The sequence below is a fragment of the Ips typographus genome, linkage group LG8 (genome assembly GCF_016097725.1).
Source record: "Ips typographus isolate SLU linkage group LG8, UJ_Ityp_2.0, whole genome shotgun sequence".
NCBI classification, from domain to species: domain Eukaryota; kingdom Metazoa; phylum Arthropoda; class Insecta; order Coleoptera; family Curculionidae; genus Ips; species Ips typographus.
Window position 1 is genome coordinate 247263 of NC_138429.1, and position 25101 is coordinate 272363.

A 25101-nucleotide genomic window follows, 5' to 3' on the forward strand; every position below is an offset into this window, starting at 1 on the left:
TAAATGACAGACAAAATGGCGTTCGAGGCCGCCATTTTGAATTTTCTGTCAAAATATTGACTTGCACTTTATTTTAAAGGAAATATTGCGTAGTTTCAAGAAATGACAGACAAAATGGCGTTCCAGGCCGCCATTTTGAATTTTTTGTCAAAATATTGACTTGCACCTCATTTTCTAGAAATGACAGACAAAATCGCGTCGCAGGCCGCCTTGGGTGCAATCGGCCCTTAACAAATAGGATTCAAGTAATAAACGTTTTTTTTCCTTTTTAATTGAAATTGACATTTAATTTTAATTCCGTTAAATTTTTTTGATTAGATTTCAACACCCTGTATTACATTAACGACGCATTTTGTAGTATGGTCTATGTAGCAAACTGGCATTTTCGATGTAGAATCGATCGATAAATAAAACTTTTCACACCCTGTATGATTTCGTAAAACTGGCCATAAGAAAACCGTGTAACTGACACAGAAATATGGATAACTGTATGCGCGAAACAAAATCCGAGAAAAGTCCAAGTAGGCTGCTGCGATGTTGCCATACGTCTCTTGGAATTTGTGGACTAGATTATTTGCAAAATTAATTTTATGACTATGACATTCCTCATCATTTTCATTTATTTTAATAATGTATTTGGTTTCTGTGTACATTTGTTTAGACACTTAGTGCCAATAGGGCAATAACAAAATAATTATGTAACTAATTCAGTGGATGAATTCGGATAAGCTTCTGGCAACATTGCCTCGAAGTTTTTGCCTTCCAATTTATACGATTTTCGGTTTTTGTCTCTAGAGTATGGAATTATCTATGTTTCTCTGTCAGTTGCTTGCAAAACTTCGTAGAGATGACTAATGTAAGTGAACCAAACAAATTATAAACCGAATGGATAATAATAAAAAGTATAATTCAGAACAGGAACCAAATGAGGGTCAAATTAAATACACGCAACAATCCAATTTTAAAGTCGAATATTATCGATCATTTATTGACCGGAGATTTGTTTTTATTTTGTGGTTGCGTGCGTAGATTTTCTTCTAATTTCAAAATTGTTCGGGTAACATGAAACAGGTGCATCTTAAAATTGGGTTACCAAATACTAATTAGCAGATCAAACTGCATCATCAAGGAGCTACTAGTAATGACATCTTCGGTCGACTTGATATCTTTTTTTTTTTTAATGGTAAAGTAACCCAGTTGAGGACAAACATCAAATAAAACATAAAAAACCAAGTTCCCCATTAGAAGGAGTCGTAAATGGTGCTTTCCTGTCAATCTGACCAATCTTATCTTTTATGGCACTTACACACGATTTAAAAATAGTGATGATTCCTTCGCTCTGGTGGTCGACTTTTTGTCTAGACAATTCAATATTTATTTCCGTTGCTACCTGTAATTTCATTTGGATTACTTCTTCCGTCGAGGGTTTATTTTTTACCTGGTGCGAATAAGGTTTTCAGTGGCGGAACGTTTGGGGTCATCAACCAATTTTTTTTTTAGTTTGTTAATCGATAGCGCTTCAAAAAAATATAATAAAAAAATATTTAACACGTATTTTTTGTTTTCGGCTTTAGAAGCATTTAAACCTAAGAAAAATGACAATACAAATTTTATTTGGTTGTTTCACCCTATATACATTGTATCCCGTTTGACGTCATAAGGGGATTGATGACTCCGCCATATTGAAATTTACGCACGTCGTTTGGACCTGTTTGGACGTTGCCGTATTGACAAATCCCTCCTTTAAACCTCACAATATGAATCTTTTATTAAGCAATTATAAAAGAAAATGAGAAAACGTTATTGTTTTGAAAAAAAACATTCTAAGAATCTCACATGTTTTGCATGCAATAAATAGTTTTCTTTCGAAATCTGTATAATTCACCGGTTCGTTTATTACTGCAACCAACAATACACCACGTTCACATCTGCTCGTGGAAGATGTGGCAACATAGAGCATAGTCCCAACTGACAGTCGGCTAAACATTTTGAGGTTAGGAATTTTAAAAAGTTCAAAAACTACAAACAGAAGAAATAAAAACTTAATTTAGGGTTGTTTAAATTTATTAATTAGTGTTGTTATTCCGAGACCTTCGTAAAATTTAAGATTTTTCTTTGTGGTAAACAAAGGCGGAAAGTTCCAATCAAACTTTGGCTTGGGAGCAACAAGCAACAACCACATTCTATTTGAATTATCTGGAAAAACCAACAATACCAACGTTTCAAGAATTATTCCATAAAATTTGCAAGAAACGAAAGGCAATGTGTGTATCCTCATCCTGAGACCTTGCAGTTGTGTGTTTTGTGATCCTAAAGCAGTGTTTTTATAACAGAATTGTTGGTGTTTTAAGAATTTGCTTCTTGGTTTTGTGATTTAAATTGCTTATTTATTTCCTTTTGTAAATTTACCCATCATTAAATACCTACATCATTTTGGTTTTTGTTGTGTAATTTCTTTAACATATTTTTCCAATTTCAGTTCAATTTATTGTAAGAGCAGGTAGGTACCTTAGTTAAAGGAATTATCTAATTTTATGGTTATTTGTGAAGAAAACTAGACTTCTGATAAAAGGGAAACTGTGTGTGTGTGTACTTAAAGATTTTATTTGTATATTTCATAATGTGTAAATAATACAATTAAAATAGTAATTTAACCTACTATCTGATGGAAAAGTATTTAACAGTAGCGCCATCTGTTTATAGCCTTATAGTCAGAGAAGATACCACAAAATTTATAAGGGCTAATCCTGCAAAATAATGGCATTTGATCAAATTTACATATTAAGTAACTTATATAATATTACCTGAAACTTACTAACATTTGTTTTTTCAACACTCTACATATGGATTTTGACAACACCATTATAACCATAGCTTCAAACACCTTTTGTTCTTGTTGTCTTTTAGATCAATTGATAATGGGACTTTTTAAATTTGGACCCTTTCAAAGCATGATAAGCAAACTCCAGATTGGGCAAATAAAGATACCTGAAACATAAGCTATTTAGTATTAGCAGCTCATTAATATTTCTACCAGAGTCCTTTTTATAGTATTAGGTAAATCACCTTGTCAGCTTCTGCTAAATACACCTTTACTCTATATCCATGTTTCTTCGAGAACCACTGGCTTGAATAAACTTGGTTTTTGTAGTGTTCTTGTAAAAACTCTTCTTGGGAGTAAGTAAATATATGGGCTGTTTCATTGTGACAGTGCTTTCTATTAGAAAAGGCATCCTTTTCTGTTCCACAAACTCTAGTTCCTTCAGAATGTTTCACTGGGCCCCTTGATAGTTGTAAAGTGTATTAAGAAGGTGGCATTTCCAAAACTGACTACCGAAACACACTTTATCTAGTGTCACACGTAGAATCGCAGTTAAATCAAAATACTCGTTAAAATATTGTAAAATTTACATCAAAAATAAAAAAATTCCCTTTGTCTACTTTTTAGCCAACAATGGCGGCCGATTTTCGGAGCCTTGTGTCCTGATTCATTGCCGACGTGACTAGATGACGTCAAGATTCTATCGCGCTCGGAACGCATGTAATAGACAAGAAAGGCGAATGATGACGTAACCGCCACGGAAAAAAAATTGACCATACGTCGGATACTAGCAGTCGCCAGTCCACAATGAAAACTGACACTACTGACAGTTAACACAGTTCTCTCTTTCTCTCTCAGATTTCCTTCCTTCAAATGAAATGCAGAAAGTTCAAAATTATCAGTTAAAACAATTTTTTAAACAGGAAACTTTACAATATTATTCTTTTGAACTGAAAATTGGACTATAGCTGATGACCCCCCATTCAATTGACGTTTGATAACAACATAATTTTATAAACTCTCCACGGAGAGATTGTTTATATGATTGCAGCCTGGGAATTATATACATATAAGGAGGGGGCTGTGTGAAACTAATTTTATTGTCCTAATTCTCCGGGGGATGCTTTGTACACTATAAGTTCATTAAATGTGAGTCAAATAACTGATAGATAAACTCAGGCCCCTTTGACTTTTCCCACTGTATGATGCGACTACTTACACCCCTCTTTAATTTCTCTCCGTTTAATGTATTAATCTCATCTCGAAAGTGACGTTTTATTGAAGGGGGATAATTTTTGGGGCCTTGTTTTTCGCATCACTTGATTTTATTTACACTTGCCCATACGCACTCAATTTCCCATTAAGCAGTTTATTATATTTAAATACAGGAAATTAACCCGATTGAGTGAAGAAAACAGAATGGAGACATTCAAGTTGCGATAACATTACAATTCTCCTCACAAAACACGATAAATTTGCAGACCGAGATGCGGTAAGAAGAGGGCAAACAATGGGGAAGATCACGTTCCAGGTACGTACACGCAATGCGAAATAACTCTATAAATTAAATAAAACGTAACAGAGATGAACAAAAGCTTTCAAAATAATTACTGAAAGAAGAACTGCTTTATAAATAATTAATAATCGAGTTGTTAGTCACTTGGCGACGAGAAAATGAGGGGGCATGAGCATAAACTAAACTTTATACGTACGCTTACTACAGTGGCGTTATCAATGATAATGCTTTCTAGTAAATAGCACTTTGTGATTGGTCAGAAATGATGGTGATTTAAGCAAATACCGGACATACCACCAGAAGATCTTTTTAACCTGTCAATAGAACTCTGTTTAAAAAAGTCGCGTTTTGACAGATTGGACTTATCTATTTCTCCGCAAGAGGGCGTTTTGCATGGCACACTAGATATGTTTTGCCATACTGACTATTTTTTATCAACATAAAGTAATACAATATAATACGCACTTAATGCAATTTTAACTTTACTTTTAATACATTTTTGTCATACATTCCGACAACGCAAAAATGACTATCGAACGATATTGAAATTATAAAAATCGTTAGATCACGTGGTTTTAAAGGAAAATTTAGCTAAACAGTCACGTGACCATTGTTAAAATCATAAATGTCAAAAACACTCTTTATATCGAATACTAAAAGAAAACGTTTCTAAACTCTGATTTTTGTAACTTTAGAGCATGGTTTGACCGTTTGGACGTTAATTACAGTTGTCACGTGATTGTAGAACAGTATTTAGCTAGACGACCACGTGACAATTGTCAAAATAACCGTCATAAATCTCAAAAGACGTTTTATTATTACAGAAATTATTAAAACCAGATTTTTGCAACTTTAGAGCATAGTTTGACAGTTTTGACAGTTGTCACGTGATCATAGAACACTATTTAGCTAGACGATCACGTGACGATTGTCAAAATATCTGTCATAAATCTCAGAAACACGATTTATACCAAATACTTCAAGAAAACGTTTCTAGACCCTGAATTTGCAACTTTAGAGCATGTTTTGACAGTTTTTACCTTAGTGACAGTTGTCACGTGATCGTAGAACACTATTTAGCTAGAGGGTCACGTGACAATTGTCAAAATAACATAAATTTCACAAACATGTTTTATACCAAATGCTGCAAGAAAACGTTTCTAAACACTGATTTTTGCAACCTTAGAGCATGTTTTGACGTTAGTGACAGGTGTCACGTTATCGTAGAACACTATTTAGCTAGACTATAAAATGACAATTGTCAAAATAAGTGTTAAATCTCAGAAAATCATCTTCTTTCGAAAACTGTGTTAAAATGTAAATCTTGCAAATTCTAGTAAAATGTTGACAATTCTGACAATAGTGACAGACATCACGTGGATTTAGAGAACAATTTGGAGTAAGAAAATGACAGTTTTAAGCGCATTTTTAGAATCCTTATTAAATTTCCTATTCAATAAATTGAAAAATTATATGAAAAGTTTTACAACCAACAACCCGTTGGGGTAGCTTTGGCATCGCTGGACATAAGTAGTAATTAGTCGTTTTCTTTCGGATCTAAACGCGATATAATCCAAAGGTCACGTGGCCGGTGTATAATTTTGTGATCATAGTGTCATGTGATTTTTTGAAAAAATAAAGTGGCTCCCTCCGTTGATCAAATGTCAAATTTCCGTCACGGCCTCCTATTTAAGATGGATATCTAGTTTTACAATATTTTCTATGTAAACGATGACACTTCATTGACTTGCAAGGGCTTTCTCTTTAAGCCTAAAAAAAATTAGTAAAAACCATTGTTTTTATTTCATGCTACGCCAATGGTAAAATAAGAAAAGGTTTCGATGCTTGAAAATATTCTGATAGTACGCGTTCTTTGTTTGGGGGGGTGTGCTAATTTGATTGTGTTTAAGGAGAGCGCACGCAGAACTGTGTGGTGGTATAAATTGAGTGGCGTTGGGGGTAAAATAAACAATAAAAAAGCCAAAAAGATTTATTTTCTCTCAAATTAAGGTAAAGAAGAAAAAGCGGTAATTGACCATTTAGAAATGACCTGACAAAGTCGTTTTTCAGCTTGTAATCATGAACGAAGGCCGCAACAATCTCGATCATAAAACAGTAGAACGGTAGGTTATTTATCTTACCCCGGAACCCTACAAATTACGGGTTTGTTTTTCTGGGCCACAAATTGCCCGTGTTTATTGTCACATCAAGAAAACAGACTCGGTAAAAGGTTTTCAGACTCGTTAAGGAACAAATATGGTCTGGGGATTAACTAGCAAACAGTAGCAGAATTTAAAATTTGAAACAAAACAGTCAGAACAAGGTTTGTTGTTGATTTCTAGACCAAGTAGAAAATTATCACGTGATACTCCATTGTGTACGATTAACGCAGTCACGTGATAACTGTCAGGTGAAAAACTTTATTCGGGGGCAATACCACAAGAGCTCAGATTTAGCCGGATAATTTTTGTGCTTGTCTTAGAACACTTTCTTTTTGGTGTAACAGCACGAGACCTGTTGTAACTAAATCACGAGAGCGCAGCTCGAGTGATTTTGCCAAACAGGTCGAGTTTTGTACCATAAAGAAAGTATGAGAAGACAAGCGGAAAAATTATCCTGTTAAAAATCTGAGCTCGAATGGTATTTGATAAGACAATTCCATGAATATAATCAATAACTACTGCCATGTACTGACAGAAATACATTTTTCTGGTTCTTTTGATTTTCTGCAGTAAAACTCTATCCGAAGCGAGCCATAACCAAAACAATACGAACAAAAATCAAAATTGACAGTGCCAGCAAAAATCTCAAGGTGAGACATTGCAACAATAGAAGTGTAGTGAAAATCCGTGGAAACGATGAAATCAACAGCAAAATTTATCCGATTTTTTTATCCGCTAGCAAACTCTCTTCCTTCCTTATTAGCCGATAGCAAACCGTGTTTTGATGACGTATATATGGCATTTTTTGTACATGAGTGGAATTGTCAACAATATAAATTAAAACTATACCCAATATTAGTGAAAAAAAAAACATAAATACAATTTCAACTGATAAAATATATAGCAAATTACTGTAGAAAATAAACAACAAAGAAAGTCACGTTAAGTCGATGAAAAGTCGATCTAATCCAATCCGAAAAGTGATGAACGTCCCGTAATCGCTTGTCCACCACCATTTAGCGTTTAATAAGTCAGTAAAGTTGTGTTTCCTTCGATCGTCTGTTTCAAGCTATCCCCTTAATTCCTTTCCAAAAACAAACTTTTAAAAGCCGCTACTTATTTTAGCTTCCCGGTTTATGAACATTTATTTACCAGGAACAAGACAGTGGCGCGCACTTAGTTTGATTTATAATCATCATGCAGGAAAAAAATTTAATAGGGAACTTTCGTAAGCAACAAAGTAATTTAAAACAGCCGGACAGAGAAAACGCTGCCCGATTGAAATTTAATTGATACTAACGAACTGGACCAGATGAGATTTTAATCCGGCATCACAAATAAAACGATAGAATCGAAATAACAAAGCCGAAATATTCAGTTTGCGTTGTTCGGCGTATTTTCCGGAAGCTATATTAGATTACATTTTAATCAGCAGCAACTGTACTGGTAAACGGGGGGTGCCGGGTTACCGGCCATTACTCAAACTTGACGTTAAATGGCTAATCCAATTGTTACCCCAACGATATGTGGTTATCGCTCGATCTAGTTGGTTTTGTGCGCTGCGCGGCGTCCTTTTCCACCCCCGACGCGCCGCCAACGACGACGTCGGCGTCGTCTCTTCAAAATCGTTGAAAAACTTTGATATTTTAATTTCCCCCCTCTTTTTACTTTTGTACGCTAATTGTCTATTCTTGACAGTTCTTGACAAGTTCACACTATGGAATTTTCATCGAGTCGACTGGAACGCAAGCTGAGATGAGATTTGACACGTGACTTTCGCCGACACTCGTATACAACCATCACGTGGTAAACAGTTCATCACACAGTAGAGTGTGACAGTAACGAATAAATTAAAGGTTTTTTTTTTAAACACACACAAAATCAATGGATAAGTAAAACTACTTTGTATAATAAAATGGACGACTACTAGAAATCCAAAATGTGTATTCCATATTCTACGCCCTTGCCGTTATCTCAGAAATATTTTAAGAATGTCGCACCTTCGAGTGTCCGCTCTATACGAATCCTTGTGTGCATCCCGTACATACCCCGAAGGCCATTTAAAGCCTTTTAACATTCCATCAGATAAAACAGATTAATATAAGTGAATCTGTGTGGTATCGTTGTGGCTTAATAGTATAGTAAACAGGGAAATAAAAGCTATATACAGTCGCAACTACCTAATAATTTAAATAACCATTCGGTTATTTGTTTATCGACTGTTTGATTTTTATGGTTTAATATGGTAGTAGGACAAGAATATAGATTTAGTAACTTAGCATTCCAGATATGCATATTGCTTTTGCACTTATAGTTTGTTAATTAATAGTTATTTAACCATCGAGTGTATTAATGAAAGCGATTGATAAATATAATCGAAATGGTTAAATATAAAAGACGCCACACGGCAAACCGAAATCACAGGCACCCTTGACAATGACAATGACAGTTAGTTCTGAATGGTGGATGCACCGCCTACTAGAAAGCCTAGAAGGTGCTTGTCAAAAATTCCAATATGGCAGTGACAGTTTGCGTTTGTTTGTATTGTGGAAATTGACTTTTTTGAGGATTAGATGAATTTTTACGGTTTAAAATCAAAACTTGAGGTAATTTTTGTTTGCTGCCTGTTCGTAAGTGTTTCAAGCAACATTGTAACAGCAATTCAGGAAAAAGCCCAACCGTGTCAGTTTTTTACTTAACAAAAAACCGGATCTAACTCAACAGTGGTGGAACACTTTGAAGTGGGATGATTTTTCTCCAACACTATACTCAATGGTAAGTACAAGTGCTTTCTAGTACAGTAAACTTATTAGGTACTTGTTACATACACAGGAATGTGAGTTACATTTTAAAGCATCCTTCATTATGAGAGCAACAAAAATAATTTTGCATGAATGTTCTTGGTAATAACATAAGAACCATTTACCAGTTTTGCTTACCTAGTTTCAAGGATTTACAAATTTTCTTGCATTGAACAGTGTTTAAACTTGTTTGTTGTGTTGTACTCTCCATGACAAATGTTCTAACCAATTTGTTTATTTATACATTAATGCGACTCGTTAATGAACGATTTTGCATTCGTTATCATCCAATAAAGTCACCTGACGTAACTGTCAACTATCCTAGCCTGCTCTATACTTATGCTAAATCCACGTGTGCGTTTTGTGATTGGTCAAAAAAGCAGCTTTCCGTTTCCTACAATACTGACAGTTGACAATTCTAATCAAGTGCAACCTAACCCCAAAAACATGTTTACCGAGACCTGCTTATTTGAAATGCATAATTCGCAGCCCCATTTCGCAGGTCCTCTGGTCCGCAGAGAATTAAACGCTTAATTGATCCCGAATGAGTAGGGCGGGAGCGAAACGCTGCTCTTTTCGAGTATTCACCCACGAGTATTTAGTTACAAAGCCTCTCCTGAGTCTGTCTGATCGATTCGACGAAAATCATTTATGCACCGTATCCTAGCCTCTCGCCTTTCGAGGTTTCAATAATCGAGCTTTTCAATTAACTAGAGTTTAGTTAACTCCCATGCAGTTCTATCATATTAATTTGGTAAAGTTTACTGGTAAAAGTAGCTTCATGAAAATCAACAAAAGACAACGGAAATAGTAAAAGCTTTTGGCAAACCTTATTGAGGATAATTTTGGGCTCCGCTATTCCGCAAATACATATAAGCTACAATTTGTCACATCCGGTAAAAAAAAAACAATAAAACTCCATCAATTGCAAGCTGTTATTAGCCACACCCCATCGTTCCCACCAAATTTTTCTAAGAATTGAATTGTGGGACATTTTTACCAACTTTTTTTAAAATTAATAAATTAAAAGTACGATTGTTACTATATTAGGTCTGTTCGCACAAGCAATTTCCAACTGAAAATCGGACTTTTATTGGTTGAATGCTCACGTGACATTGACATTTTAAGGGTAATGGCCAATAGCTGAACAGACCTACTAAATTAGGGTAAAAAACAACAACAGTACAATCAGCGTTTCTAGAACCGTTTGTATATGGCATTTACAGGGTATTTTAGCGGTGGGCACTTACTTTTAGTTATCTGCTGATTGTCGTGGTCTTTATTTATGTTCGTTAAACGCAGTAGAGACTAAAAGGGGTTATATTTTGTCTTTTTTATTTGTTTTGTCTGGCGACATAAGGCAGTTGTCACGCGATAACGATTGAACAAAGGAATTACTCATCCCGGTAGCCGCATTTTTTCACTTCAAACCTTAACCGCGTCATTTTTTAGAGATTTATTTCCGGCGGCACACGAACAGACTGTTTGAGCCCGCAATGTTTCAATTAATACAACAGAAAATAAATTTAAACTAAAAAAATGTCTTCAATGCATTAAACATGGACAGGTTGTTTGTCCTCCAGGATATTGGCTGACGTCACCAGTTACATCTTGTTAAATTGTTAATAAGCATTTTGATATAGTTGAGAAATACAGTTTTAAAAATACGCGGTTAACAGAACGCGATAAATGCTTCCCTCTATTCAAAACACTACAACTTTCACATTTATTTAGACAAATTGAGTACAGCGCCACCTATATTGCGAATCCCTAAGTAGAAACTTTAATTGCAGTTTCCTGTAGTTTCAAAATCAATAACGTCAAGACTGTCATTAAACGTCATCCTGACAATGTGATCTCTTGGAAAAAAATTATAAATAACATAGCTGTCAAAATCGAAGTGTTCCTGGGTTAGTGCGTGTCTACTATTAGCAAGTTTTTTGTAATTTTTTTAGTTTTCCATCGAAAAATTGTCTTGAACTGTTTGTGCCGTTAATTATCCATACACGCTCTAGGAATTTGCAGCTGTTGAAATCCATGATCGTGTCGAAACAAGCTGTGTATATTAGGTCAAGAAGAACTAGGGTACTCACTCATAAGTCATAATTGGTGCTTTTATGGTGGAAAATTTCAAATTTGCACAGATTATCCTACGATCGGAGCAAATAATGGTTAAACAATTTAGCTGATAGTCGGGACCAATTTGTTTTGAACTAAATGGAGTCCATTCGCAAGTGGTTCTACAAACCAAAGGTAAATAAAGCCAATGTTTTCCCCCATTTTACAGAAGGGTTGTATTTTTTGTTCTTTTACTTGTTATCATTCTAGAAATGTACCCGCTATTATTTCCACACCTTCTAGAACCATAAAAGTAGATCACAAATTAGTAACAAAAGTTTCACTTTCTATCTTGCAATGATGACATTTCATTATAATAATATTGCTTATTTTTCCTTGTTCTATAGTTGCAATTAGCACTTTGCATTTGAAATTTTAAATCCATGTTAGTAAACAATTTAAATTGGAGATACTTATCAGTAGTAAAAGCTGTAGTCACTTTCACTATGGTGTTTATACTTTTACTACCATTACCTGATTCAGTACCATACAAAGTGTGTAGCATACTTTTTGGTTCTTAACCTAAGTAAATTGGAAATTTTTGTTATTAGCTTTTTGAAGAAAATTCACAATTATGTCAATTTATTTATCGAGCAAAAACAAAAGATGTCACTTTTCCTACACCAAAACAATGATTCTGTGTCATTATGGATATTCAGTCAGTAATTATTATATCAATTTCTTCAGGTTCAGCTATTTACTTAAGTGGGTAAGCTTATCATTACTGGTTGGATTTCATGCTATTTAATTTCCATATGTCATTTGATTAGATGTTTCAAGGTTAAATCGTATCTTGAGTATGTGATTTTCTCTAGTTCTGATTGTTAAACAAAAATAGAAAATCTTGGGTACCCACAAATTGGAAAGTTTCTATGTGTTTGTTATTAGCGATATGTCTCTGATTTTCCATAAGAGATAATGTTATTTTAGAATACTTAACTGTTAATCAGAGTTTAAAACATTATCATTAACCAATATGTGAAATAACAAACCAAATACAATTTTTAATGATTCACTGTGAAGCAAATCTCATATAAAATGGGTGTAATTTTTTATTTTTTATAAATTGGTTACACTATTTACCTACCATTTTAAATTCCCTGATAAATGTATTGGTTAGATACCAGCTTAATTTGTTTAAGGATTAAATGCAGGTAGCAATTACTATAAACTAGAAGTTTCAAGTATATACACCCTTTTGCAATAATTTGGTGGGATTTTCAGGTTTCCAAAACTTTTTTTTAATAATAGTCTTACTACAACATCACAGAAACAGTAATCTAAAATTGTAGGAAAACATAAATTCTTGGGTTTTCTACAGTAACAAATTAAATCTTGATACCCTTCAGTAAATTATCTACAAGTAAGTAATTGATTAGGTCTTCCAAGGTTAATCTGAGACATTGACGATTTAACGCATAATTGATCAGTTCAACAAACAAAATCCATTGCCAATAAAACCACGTGTCGCCATGTTTTTTTTTGTGACAAAACATTTGCAAATACGCCATTTGCCTTATTAGGTGTTGCCTGTTTTCTCTAGTGGACAAAGCAAATAACATAATTTGCATTACACCATTAGTTAACTGAGATGCTTAAACCGGTATTCATTTTAAAAATAAGTGTTATTTAAACTGGTTTAGGATAGATGAATCTCATGAACAATTTCAGAGGGACGACAAGTCGTTGCTAGCGCAATTTTTCTACGCGGATGAGGACCTTAACGTGGTGGCTAACGAATTGGACAGTTTTGACGGAAGAAAGGACCCCGAAAGATGCACCACCTTGGTAAACCAGCTGCGACAGGCTCAAGACAAAGTTCTAACGATTACCAATGCCATAATGGATAACTTGATTGGCGACGAGAGAGCTAATAGGGATTTTAGGGTCAAATTCCCTGAGGATGTCTTACAGGACAATTTGGCTGGCCAATTATGGTTTGGTGCCGAGGTATGTGTTAGGGCATTTTTTTTTATTTTGATAAAACCAACATACAGTTCATTAATACACAAGTTTAAGGCTTCTTATACTTTATTAACAAATAAACTGTAAAAATCATTCATTTCTTCAAGTTTTTCACTTTAACCAGCAACAATTATCATGGAAAAAGTTTGGTTTTTATATTGATTATTATGAGTAATATTAATTACGTTTTACTGATAAGTAAAGTAAGCATTATAACATTAACAATCGTCAACACATTAGTCATTTATCACTTTTCATAACAAACCTGTTAAATGTTTGATGCAATGTTAAACCAAAGAATAGCTATTTAACAAGAAGGGACAGCCCCCATAATTCCTTTCATGTTGGGAAGATGTTTTTGGCTGACCTGGGTTTGCCTTTGGTGGGAATTATGTTGCCAGTGGTCTCTTATCTTATTTCATTTTGAAATTAAAATTGCCAATCCAATTATCAGAGTCAAATATAAACTAATTTCTTATAATCAATGTAGTGTGTAACACAGTCAATTGTCTTGTAACTTTGTTAGGAAGAGTCTTTCTAATTTGCTTTCTCTTTTCAACTGTCTCTTTTTTGGTTAAACTTGGTTCTGCCAAGTTATTATACAGGGTGATTCCAAAGTTGGGGCTTTCCTTTCACCTGCGAATAGGGCTTCAAAAAACAAGGTTCAAGGTTAAATAAAAATTTTTTCGAAATGTGAACAATAACGAAGATACAGGGTGTCAAAGTTTTACTGATGACTGTTTTAAATTGTAACTGACAGGTTATTTCATATCAACACACATTAACAATTTTTTTTTTTAATTTTCTAACTTGTGTCACTTTTAACTTGTGAGTTTGCAGCGTTGTTGCCAGGTTTGAAGCATTGTGAAGCTGTAATTTGCACTCCAATCTAGATTTTTTATATATCATTAGAAAGAGGATGAAAAATGTTACAAAATGACGGTTGAGCGAATTTTCTAACTTTTTCAGTTTTTGAGAAATTTCAATTCGAAAATTGTGTCACTTTTTGTGAGTTTGCAGCGTTATTGCCAGGTTTGAAACCTTGTGAAGCTGCAATTTGTACTCCAATCTAGATTTTTTATATATCATTAGAAAGAGGATGAAAAATGTTACAAAATGACGGTTGAGCGAATTTTCTAACTTTTTCAGTTTTTGAGAAATTTCAATTCGAAAATTGTGTCACTTTTTGTGAGTTTGCAGCGTTGTTGCTAAGGTTTGAAGCATTGTGAAGCTGTAATTTGCACTCCAATCTAGATTTTTTATATATCATTAGAAAGAGGATGAAAAATTTTACAAAATGACGGTTGAGCGAATTTTCTAACTTTTTTAGTTTTTGAGAAATTTCAATTCGAAAATTGTGTCACTTTTTGTGAGTTTACAGCGTTGTTGCCAGGTTTGAAGCCTTGTGAAGCTGTAATTTGCACTCCAATCTAGATTTTTTATATATCATTAGAAAGAGGATGAAAAATGTTACAAAATGACGGTTGAGCGAATTTTCTAACTTTTTTAGTTTTTGAGAAATTTCAATTCGAAAATTGTGTCACTTTTTGTGAGTTTGTAGCGTTGTTGCCAGGTTTGAAGCCTTGTGAAGCTGTAATTTGCACTCCAATCTAGATTTTTTTATATATCATTAGAAAGAGGATGAAAAATGTTACAAAATGTCGGTTGAAGCGAATTTTCTAACTTTTTCAGTTTTTGAGAAATTTCAATTCGAAAATTGTGTCACTTTTTGTGAGTTTTGCAGCGTTATTGCCAGGTTTGAAAGCCTTGTGAAGCTGTAATTTGCACTCCAATCTAGATTTTTTATATATCATTAGAAAGAGGATGAAAAATGTTACAAAATGACGGTTGAGCGAATTTTCTAACTTTTTCAGTTTTTGAGAAATTTCAATTCGAAAATTGTGTCACTTTTTGTGAATTTGCAGCGTTGTTGCTAATTTTGAAGCATTGTGAAGCTGTAATTTGCACTCCAATCTAGATTTTTTATATATCATTAGAAAGAGGATGAAAAAATGTTACAAAATGACGGTTGAGCGAATTTTCTAACTTTTTCAGTTTTTGAGAAATTTCAATTCGAAAATTGTGTCACTTTTTGTGAATTTGCAGCGTTGTTGCTAATTTTGAAGCATTGTGAAGCTGTAATTTGCACTCCAATCTAGATTTTTTATATATACAGTGTGACCCATTTAGAATGGAAACACCCCTATAAAATTTTAGGTTATTAACCGATTTCAATGATTTTTTTTTTTGAAATAATTAGGAATGAAATGTCTTTTAAGGGAGAAAATTTTAAATATTTATTTCAGTTTTCAGGTCATATTACGATACTTTTTCTTGATAGAAAATGGAGAATTTTTATTAGCGATTTTTTTATTGAAAAAATTACTACGCCACTGGATCTATAGTGCTTTCAAATAGCTGTGACAAAAATTTTTTTTTTTTTTTTTTTAGAAATTAATCAATTAATAATTAATAATAAACAAGTAAATAGTAACACCATTTCTATGGCAACAGTTGATGCAGGGTGTTCTTTTGTGACCGTTAGCTTAGAGGATGAATGAATTTTGATTTGTCATAACTTTGTTATTAATGAATGGATTTTCATGAAATTTTTCAACTTTTCAACTGTCTCTTCTTCTTCGGTTAAACTTTCTTCAGCCAATTTAATTAAGATACAAAAAAATTGATTTACTATAAGCTAAATAGAAAGTTTTTCAGTGTTTGGCGGCTGGATCTTCAATAATGAATCGCGAAGCCGAAAGTACAGCGATGCGTCCATTGGCCAAAGCAGTGACAAAAAGCTTGGAAAACGTTCGTAACCTTTTACGGGACGCTTGTTTAAGAAACAACACACCTAACGGTCCTATTAAACTAGACAGTAACGATCTGGTCACCGAAATGTTGTTGGAAAGCCTAAAAATATTCGATAAACTGTTTGCGCAATTTGAATTGGCTTACGTGAGCGCCATGGTACCGGTAAAAAGTACCCAGGAGTACGAGTTGCAGGAGTTGATAGGTGTTTTATTTTCTGAGACGTTGCAAAGGGCGCTAAAAATGAAACTTTTAAAACAGGATATGGTGGATGACTGTGATCCAGCTTTAATGTTTACTATACCCCGATTGGCTATTGTGAGCGGACTTTTAGTGTTCCCGAATGGACCTTTGTGCATTGACAAACCGGTCGAGAAAATGAGTGAAATGTTTAGACCGTTCAGGACTTTGTTGCATAAAATCCGCGAATTATTGTGGATTTTAAATAAACGCGAATTGTTTATGCTGGAGAAGCTTCTTTGTGATAACGAGCAAATTGACGACGTCAAGTCGGTCAGTGACGTAGATTTTGATTTTAACAAGGACGAATTTTTCGAGGAGTTTTATAGCGGATTTCCATTTTGTCACGAACGACTTTTTCACAGCGACGGTACTGATACACCTCCATCCGAGGAGAATTCCCAACGAAACCTGATGCTGAACGAAACCGACATCACCTTAGAAGTACCGTCTACATCGGGGTACTTGATACCAAAAAACGTGGTTCGAAACACTATTATAGCATCATCTGCATCGCCTAATCCTAGAAGAAACTCCGTCTCGGCTGAATCTCCACCTGAACAGGATTCGCTCGAAGTAATTTCGGCTGCAGCGGCCACTTTATCGTCAATTCTCAACATGAGCGAAAATTCCGCTCATAAACCGGGACAAGATCTAGAATCGCCTGACGATTCCGGTATTTGCACTGAAACCACTAGTCTCGATCGATCGCCCAGCTTCGAAACTACCGACTGTACTAATTGTGAAAAATGCGAAAGCAGACGGAAGAACGGTCCTTGCAACAGCTCCTCTAAACCTTTTCCGGAAACTGTCGCGCGACTTAGGAAGAAAACCGCTGGAAACCGATCCAGTAAAGAGTATTCCAGTTCAAGCAGTTCCGAAACCTCTTCCTTTAATAGCAATTATCCGGATGACGAGGAGATTGCTTATGCTTTACAGGCGGCCGAAATTGCTAATAGAGAAGAACTCCGATCTAAGTACAGGTAATTATGATTTGTTAGTTGGTTTTATCTGACTAAATTTGGGCATTTCTTCATGCATTCAAATTCTGTAAAACTATGCCAATTTTCGGATGTTTTTACTCACATTCAGTGTTATCATGACGAATTTTAAATTATTGTCAAGTTTAGTCAACTCGTTTGTCTACAGGGTGATTCACGGTGATTAGAAGTATCTAGAGAACAACTCAATGTTTTTCGGGGGTAATATCCCTAGTGCATTTCATTTTTCCGGAAAAATTCGGAATAACGAGTTTCTAAGTAATTTATTTTAACAAACTTTGACAGTTTTGACATTAGTGACAGATGTCACGTAGTTGTTGGAAGTTAATTTAGTTAGGCAGTCACGTGACCTTTGTCAAAAAAACTATCATAAATAACAGAAAAACGTCTTGTTTCAAAAACTGTGTTCTTGCAAATTCTAGGCAATTTTTGACAGTTTTGACATTAGTGACAGATGTCACGTAGTTTTTGGAAGTTAATTTAGTTAGGCAGTCACGTGACCCTTGACAAAAAACTATCATAAATCTGAGAAACATGTTTTGTTTCGAAAACTGTAAGAACATTTTTCTAAACCTTGATTTTTGCTTTTGAGCAGACAGTCAGGAACAAAATTGCTTGTCAAACCCACTTGGAGTGAAAAAATTAGTGTTCTAAGCACATTTTTGGAATCCTCATTAAATTTCCAATCCAATAACCTCAAAAAACACTACAAAAATTGGTACAGTTAGAGAGAAAAGAGGTGTCAAAGTTTGAACTGCCAGAAACACAGTTTGAAAAGACCAAATTGCTTGTCAAACCCACTTGGAGTGAGAAAATGACTGTTTTAAGCACATTTTTGGAATCCTCATTAAATTTCCAATCCAATAACCTCAAAAAACACTACAAAAATTGGTACAGTCAGAGAGAAAAGCGGTGTCAAAGTTTGAACTGCCAGAAACACAGTTTGAAAAGTCCAAATTGCTTGTCAAACCCACTTGGAGTAAGAAAATGACTGTTTTAAGCACATTTTTGGAATCCTCATTAAATTTCCAATCCAATAACCTCAAAAAACACTACAAAAATTGGTACAGTCAGAGAGAAAAGAGGTGTCAAAGTTTGAACTGCCAGAAACACAGTTTGAAAGGACCAAATTGCTTGTCAAACCTACTTGGAGTGAGAAAATGACTATTTTAAGCACATTTTTGGAATCCTCATTAAATTTCCAATCCAATAACCTCAAAAAACACTACAAAAATTGGTACAGTCAGAGAGAAAAGCGGTGTCAAAGTTTGAACTGCCAGAAACACAGTTTGAAAAGTCCAAATTGCTTGTCAAACCCACTTGGAGTAAGAAAATGACTGTTTTAAGCACATTTTTGGAATCCTCATTAAATTTCCAATCCAATAACCTCAAAAAACACTACAAAAATTGGTACAGTCAGAGAGAAAAGCGGTGTCAAAGTTTGAACTGCCAGAAACACAGTTTGAAAAGACCAAATTGCTTGTCAAACCCACTTGGAGTAAGAAAATGACTGTTTTAAGCACATTTTTGGAATCCTCATTAAATTTCCAATCCAATAACCTCAAAAAACACTACAAAAATTGGTACAGTCAGAGAGAAAAGCGGTGTCAAAGTTTGAACTGCCAGAAACACAGTTTGAAAAGTCCAAATTGCTTGTCAAACCCACTTGGAGTAAGAAAATGACTGTTTTAAGCACATTTTTGGAATCCTCATTAAATTTCCAATCCAATAACCTCAAAAAACACTACAAAAATTGGTACAGTCAGAGAGAAAAGAGGTGTCAAAGTTTGAACTGCCAGAAACACAGTTTGAAAGGACCAAATTGCTTGTCAAACCTACTTGGAGTGAGAAAATGACTATTTTAAGCACATTTTTGGAATCCTCATTAAATTTCCAATCCAATAACCTCAAAAAACACTACAAAAATTGGTACAGTCAGAGAGAAAAGCGGTGTCAAAGTTTGAACTGCCAGAAACACAGTTTGAAAAGTCCAAATTGCTTGTCAAACCCACTTGGAGTAAGAAAATGACTGTTTTAAGCACATTTTTGGAATCCTCATTAAATTTCCAATCCAATAACCTCAAAAAACACTACAAAAATTGGTACAGTCAGAGAGAAAAGCGGTGTCAAAGTTTGAACTGCCAGAAACACAGTTTGAAAAGACCAAATTGCTTGTCAAACCCACTTGGAGTAAGAAAATGACTGTTTTAAGCACATTTTTGGAATCCTCATTAAATTTCCAATCCAATAACCTCAAAAAACACTACAAAAATTGGTACAGTCAGAGAGAAAAGCGGTGTCAAAGTTTGAACTGCCAGAAACACAGTTTGAAAAGTCCAAATTGCTTGTCAAACCCACTTGGAGTAAGAAAATGACTGTTTTAAGCACATTTTTGGAATCCTCATTAAATTTCCAATCCAATAACCTCAAAAAACACTACAAAAATTGGTACAGTCAGAGAGAAAAGAGGTGTCAAAGTTTGAACTGCCAGAAACACAGTTTGAAAGGACCAAATTGCTTGTCAAACCTACTTGGAGTGAGAAAATGACTATTTTAAGCACATTTTTGGAATCCTCATTAAATTTCCAATCCAATAACCTCAAAAAACACTACAAAAATTGGTACAGTCAGAGAGAAAAGCGGTGTCAAAGTTTGAATTGCCAGAAACACAGTTTGAAAAGAGCAAATTGCTTGTCAAATCCACTTGGAGTGAGAAAATGACTGTTTTAAGCACATTTTTGGAATCCTCATTAAATTTCCAATTCAATAACCTCAAAAAACACTACAAAAATTGGTACAGTCAGAGAGAAAAGCGGTGTCAAAGTTTGAATTGCCCGAAAAACAGTTGGAAAGGACCAAATTGCTTGTCAAACCCACTTGGAGTGAGAAAATGACTGTTTTAAGCACATTTTTGGAATCTTCATTAAATTTCCAATCCAATAACCTCAAAAAACACTACAAAATTTGGTACAGTCAGTCTCGTCTTCGACTCGGATGATTTTTATAACCACTCTCGCTCATGCTATTTGTTAAAACAAATTACTTAGAAACGAGTATTCCAATTTTTCCATAGGAACATTTTTTTCATAGGAATTTTTCCATCCTAACGAAGGGTAAACCACTGAGTAAAATGTTGTGCACTAATTCCTAATACGAGCCGCAGCAAAACGACGAGTAAAATCATTAAGGTCGATTTTCGCTTGCACTAAGTGGCCAGCATAACGCAAAACCCATTAGGATAGTGGCGGTGTTTCAGGCAAATTTGACCCTTACGAAAATTGTCTGTAAAAACAGTTTTTCGCGAAATTTCTAAGCGCAGGTCATGTAACCCTGTTTTCCTAATTTTTCAGGGTCAAATTAGCCCTTAACCAGTCAAAAAGTGCTTCTGTTGCATCCTCTGTTACTAAACAGTAGATAGCACGCGTATTCGTAACTCTTTGTATATACTTTTATATGTCGATGGACAGCCAATGAAATAACTTTTCTATTGACGTATAAAAGTTGATTGGTTAGTGGTACCGTTTGGCCGCTAGAGGGCGTAAGCTTTAACCAATTTTTTTGGTGTATTCTTTTGTTTAATTCTCAAAAACTCTCTTAATTGCACTGTTTTTGGTAGAGTTTTACAGGTCAATGTATAGCCAATGAAATGAGCGTTCTATTGACGTATAAAAGTTGATTGGTTAGTGGTCTATTCAACTTGTAATATAACTTGACACGAAAAAATGTCAATCCCTAATTTACTTTCTAATTAGATATTAACAGGTTTTTTAGTCAACAATGAAAGCTGTTGTTCTTTCTTCATAATTTAAACTCAGATTTATCAAAACTGGTTGAATAAAACTTTGTTAACTGCTGATTATAGGAAAAACTCTGGTACTTTGGTAAAACTCATAACTGATCCATCAAGAGATTTCTTAACCTTACGTGATATTCCAAAATTCCATCTTGGTAACTTTAACCTTGTGGAAAAAGGTAGACCGTTTCAAAACATTTGGAATACCCTGTACAAAGACTCTTTTTACGTATTATTTTAATTTAAATTGTTATAATCATCTGAAAGAATTTTCAAATCGTTTTTCAGATCTAGTGAAGACTTGATTCACCGATTGTTTGTGTGTATAGCCGGAGTGGCCGATCAACTGCAAACGAATTTCGCTTGCGATCTTCGCAATATCCTAAAATCAGTGTTCCTGATCAATGCGTCCGATACAACTGAAACGCCGCCCAAATCTTTGGAAACTCGATCGCTGGACACGTCGATCGAATATCATCCAACTGAGGACGAAGTGATTGAAAACAACGAATTCTCCGTCGATCCGAATATTTTAGCCCAAGAGGCGTTGTTCGACACCAACGTTTATTTCCACTTGGACACCGAAGTTTGTCCAGAGACTGAGTATACGAATCATCCACGGGGAGAAGACAATTTGTCCTCGCTAGGATCCGATATAAACTGGTTCACGTCGATTCAGTCTGACGTAGCCAACTTGGAAGCGAGTAGAGCACCATCGGAACAGGATATACCGGAAATGGAGTCGGATGATTGTCCGGAAGTACCTCAGGCGCCTCCGGTTTGGATTCCGGACATTCAAGCACCGAAATGCATGAGTTGCGGATCAAATTTCTCGGTTATTAAACGACGGCATCACTGTAGAAATTGCGGAAAGGTATTTTGCGCCAGGTGTTCTAGTAATAGTGTTCCATTGCCGAAATACGGGCTCGTTAAGCCCGTTAGGGTATGTAATAAGTGTTTTATGTACAATTTGACACCGTTTACTATACACTAAGGAGATTCTTGAAACATTTCCTATTTTATTTCATTGAATGACGTTGACTGAGTGAATTTTATTGAGTTTTTTACTTTAAGTGCAAATCTTTAAAAGATTTAGTTTTAATTTGGATTTTATAGGTTGTACGCAATATACAAATAGTATTTATTTACAATCCTTTACGGTAAATTGGTTTGTGTTTCTAAAAGTGTGGAAAATGGATTTAATTGGTTTTACAATTGGAGATGAATAATTGGTTTTTATTACGAAATTCCTCAAGTTTGGGAAGAAGAGGACGTGCAAAACCTCCTAAAAAGTGTTTTTTTTGCAAAACTTGACTTTATCACTCACATTTTCTCCGATCTCTGTTTATAGTAAATAATAATAAAACATTAAGCCGTTTTGTGTTCAAAGAGCTCACTACGTAAATCACCAGATCGTATAATAGCATTTATAGAGTGAGTTAATTTGGCGGAATGCTTCTAAATCCACAAATTTATGCCCGGAGTGAACGATGATAATTTACAAATCTTGACACACTGACTACGTTTATATCGTAGACTGTTAATCCGATGTTAAAGGATTATTCAGTCGAGTATTTATCGTGTTTCCTTACATTTGATAATTTTGGATTATTGAATGCGTTCGAAAGATCCGTTAGGATCGAAAAAAGATGGCTATTTAAGTAAAAAGAGATATGGAAACGTATTCGTAATTGTAACTTTAGTTGCACGTCATAACACAGGTGATTCTATTGCCAAACAAACTTACTAGACAATAACATTGCATAGTAACGGAAATTTAAATTACGCGCCTTAAAATATGTTGGCAATAGTGCGCTGTTGTTACCGAGTCCGCATTCGTTTTCAATCCCCATGGAGCGAGCAGAGCGTTGTTGACGTCACAATGACGTAATTTGACAGTAGGTCGAATTACGGTTTTCTCAAATTACGTCATCGTGACGTCAAAAAAGCTTTGCGAGCTCCATGGAGCGTGAAAACGAATGCGGCCCGAGCTATTCCGATCACCGATTATCTCACCCGATCGTTATACGTCTCGAAGTGTCAAAGTTTCATGTAAATATCAGCGTTTTTGAAATTTGTTGTGCTTTGTGATCCTATTTTACGTTCCTGTGGTCATTAAACGGTTTACTTGTGGACAAACAACATTCCAACAACGTACCACGTAGCTCCAAACAACTTTATTAGATTTATGTGCGAAGCTGACATCGTGCAGTACTATAAAGCTAAGTATTACCATTTACTAGCATGAGTAAGCTTATTCAACCGGTAAAAAACATTTGAATTGTTAAGCCCCTACCTGAAAATCTACGCAAATAAACATGTCTCCATTATTACTCGAAAGTTTATCCACAAATGCCGAGTAAAACACATCAGATCAACTCAGGGTCTCCTAAACTAAGCTCCCCCACTAAGTTTAATTAAAACTGTAAAAACTATTCTGTAAATGCAATTCAAAATGTAAGCAAATACGGTTCTGACATTAGATGTCACATTTGAAAGTAAAAATCAATATTCTTCAATTTTGGTTCGTTTTTTTATAACATTGACAGCCTTGATGACGTGCAACTAAAGTTATAATAATCAGGGTATTTTTATATAGGCTGCATTCGTTTTCAGGCGGATTCAATTTGCTCGATATAAAAGTAGTCTTGATATGTCTCACAAAAATACCAAAATTGTGTCAAAGAAACCAATTATTGCCAGCAATCCACCTGTCTTTTTGATTGGATAAGAATTATTATAATTTATTATCAATGGAAACCCTTTTTTGGTTGTCAACCTAGATATTATTAATTGATCTTCTTGATCGCGACTAGATGTTCTAAAGTAGCTTATTAGATTATAAAAATATTTTTCCCGCCTTAGCTGAGATGGTTGCTCAAGCATTTTCCTCCCTTATTGTTATGCGGATTAATTTCGTATGTAGAATATGAGTTGTAAAAATGTAATTTTGTGTAGATTTCAAAAGACTATTTTTATAAACAGTTGCATTTTTTCTTTAATATGGTAAAATATTATAAATACCTTTGCCTTAAAACATTGTATACCGTTATAGTAGTTTAGCTGATAAGCTGATAAATTGTCTATTATGACAAAAATATACATATTATTATTATAATAACTTCAAATAGCACTGAAGTCATAGAATTTAATAATAAATTTATTGTAACGATACAAAGTTTTATTTTCATTTTGTATTACAAACAGATTAAATGTATGCTAAAGTAAAAATAGTAAAGTTTTAAGGATATTTTCATTTAGTTATTATACAGGTGTGGTAAATCCAAAACCGACCATAGGAAAACCGCGTAACGGACAGAGAAACGTACATTATTGCATGCGCGGGACTAAGATAGAAAACGAAAAAAATATCAAGTAGGCCATATTTTCAGCGCGCTGTTGCCAAACGCCAAGTTATTTTGTCGACCGTATTTGAGTGATACTTGGCGTTCGGCAACAGCGCGCTGAAAATATGGCCTACTTGATATTTTTTCGTTTTCTGTCTTTCTCTCGCACATGCAATTACCTACGTTTCTCTGTCCGTTACGCGGTTTTCCTATGATCGGTTTTGGATTTACCACACCTGTATACTTATGGCCCATAAGTGTTGTATTTGTATAAATCACAGGTTTGTTTGGTCAAAAAAAGCTTTTTTTTATCAATCTGTAGTGTAGACTTACCGTTAAGGTTGTGTTTTACTTTTTAAATTTCCTTACCTAACATGTATGCTTTTATAGTTAATATTAGTCTATTAATAAGTTTTTTTGTTGTTGATTATACCCAAGTATTTTGTGATAAAATGTATATTTTAGTTTATAGTGGTTCATGGGATTGTCATATCCGAATAAACGTACTTTTTACATAAATCCTAGC

The 25101-nt window shown here is 34.6% G+C and overlaps 1 protein-coding gene across 1 annotated transcript; it reads left to right on the top strand.

The window, feature by feature from the left end:
• Positions 1-11170: 11170 nt before the first annotated feature.
• Positions 11171-25094, top strand: LOC145732841 (lateral signaling target protein 2 homolog). Its single transcript, XM_081985372.1, has 4 exons — positions 11171-11553; positions 13090-13368; positions 16102-17417; positions 21517-25094. The coding sequence occupies exons 1-4, from the start codon at positions 11518-11520 to the stop codon at positions 22220-22222; spliced, it is 2337 nt and encodes a 778-aa protein (XP_081841498.1). The 5' UTR covers positions 11171-11517; the 3' UTR covers positions 22223-25094.
• The last annotated feature ends 7 nt before the right edge of the window (positions 25095-25101 follow it).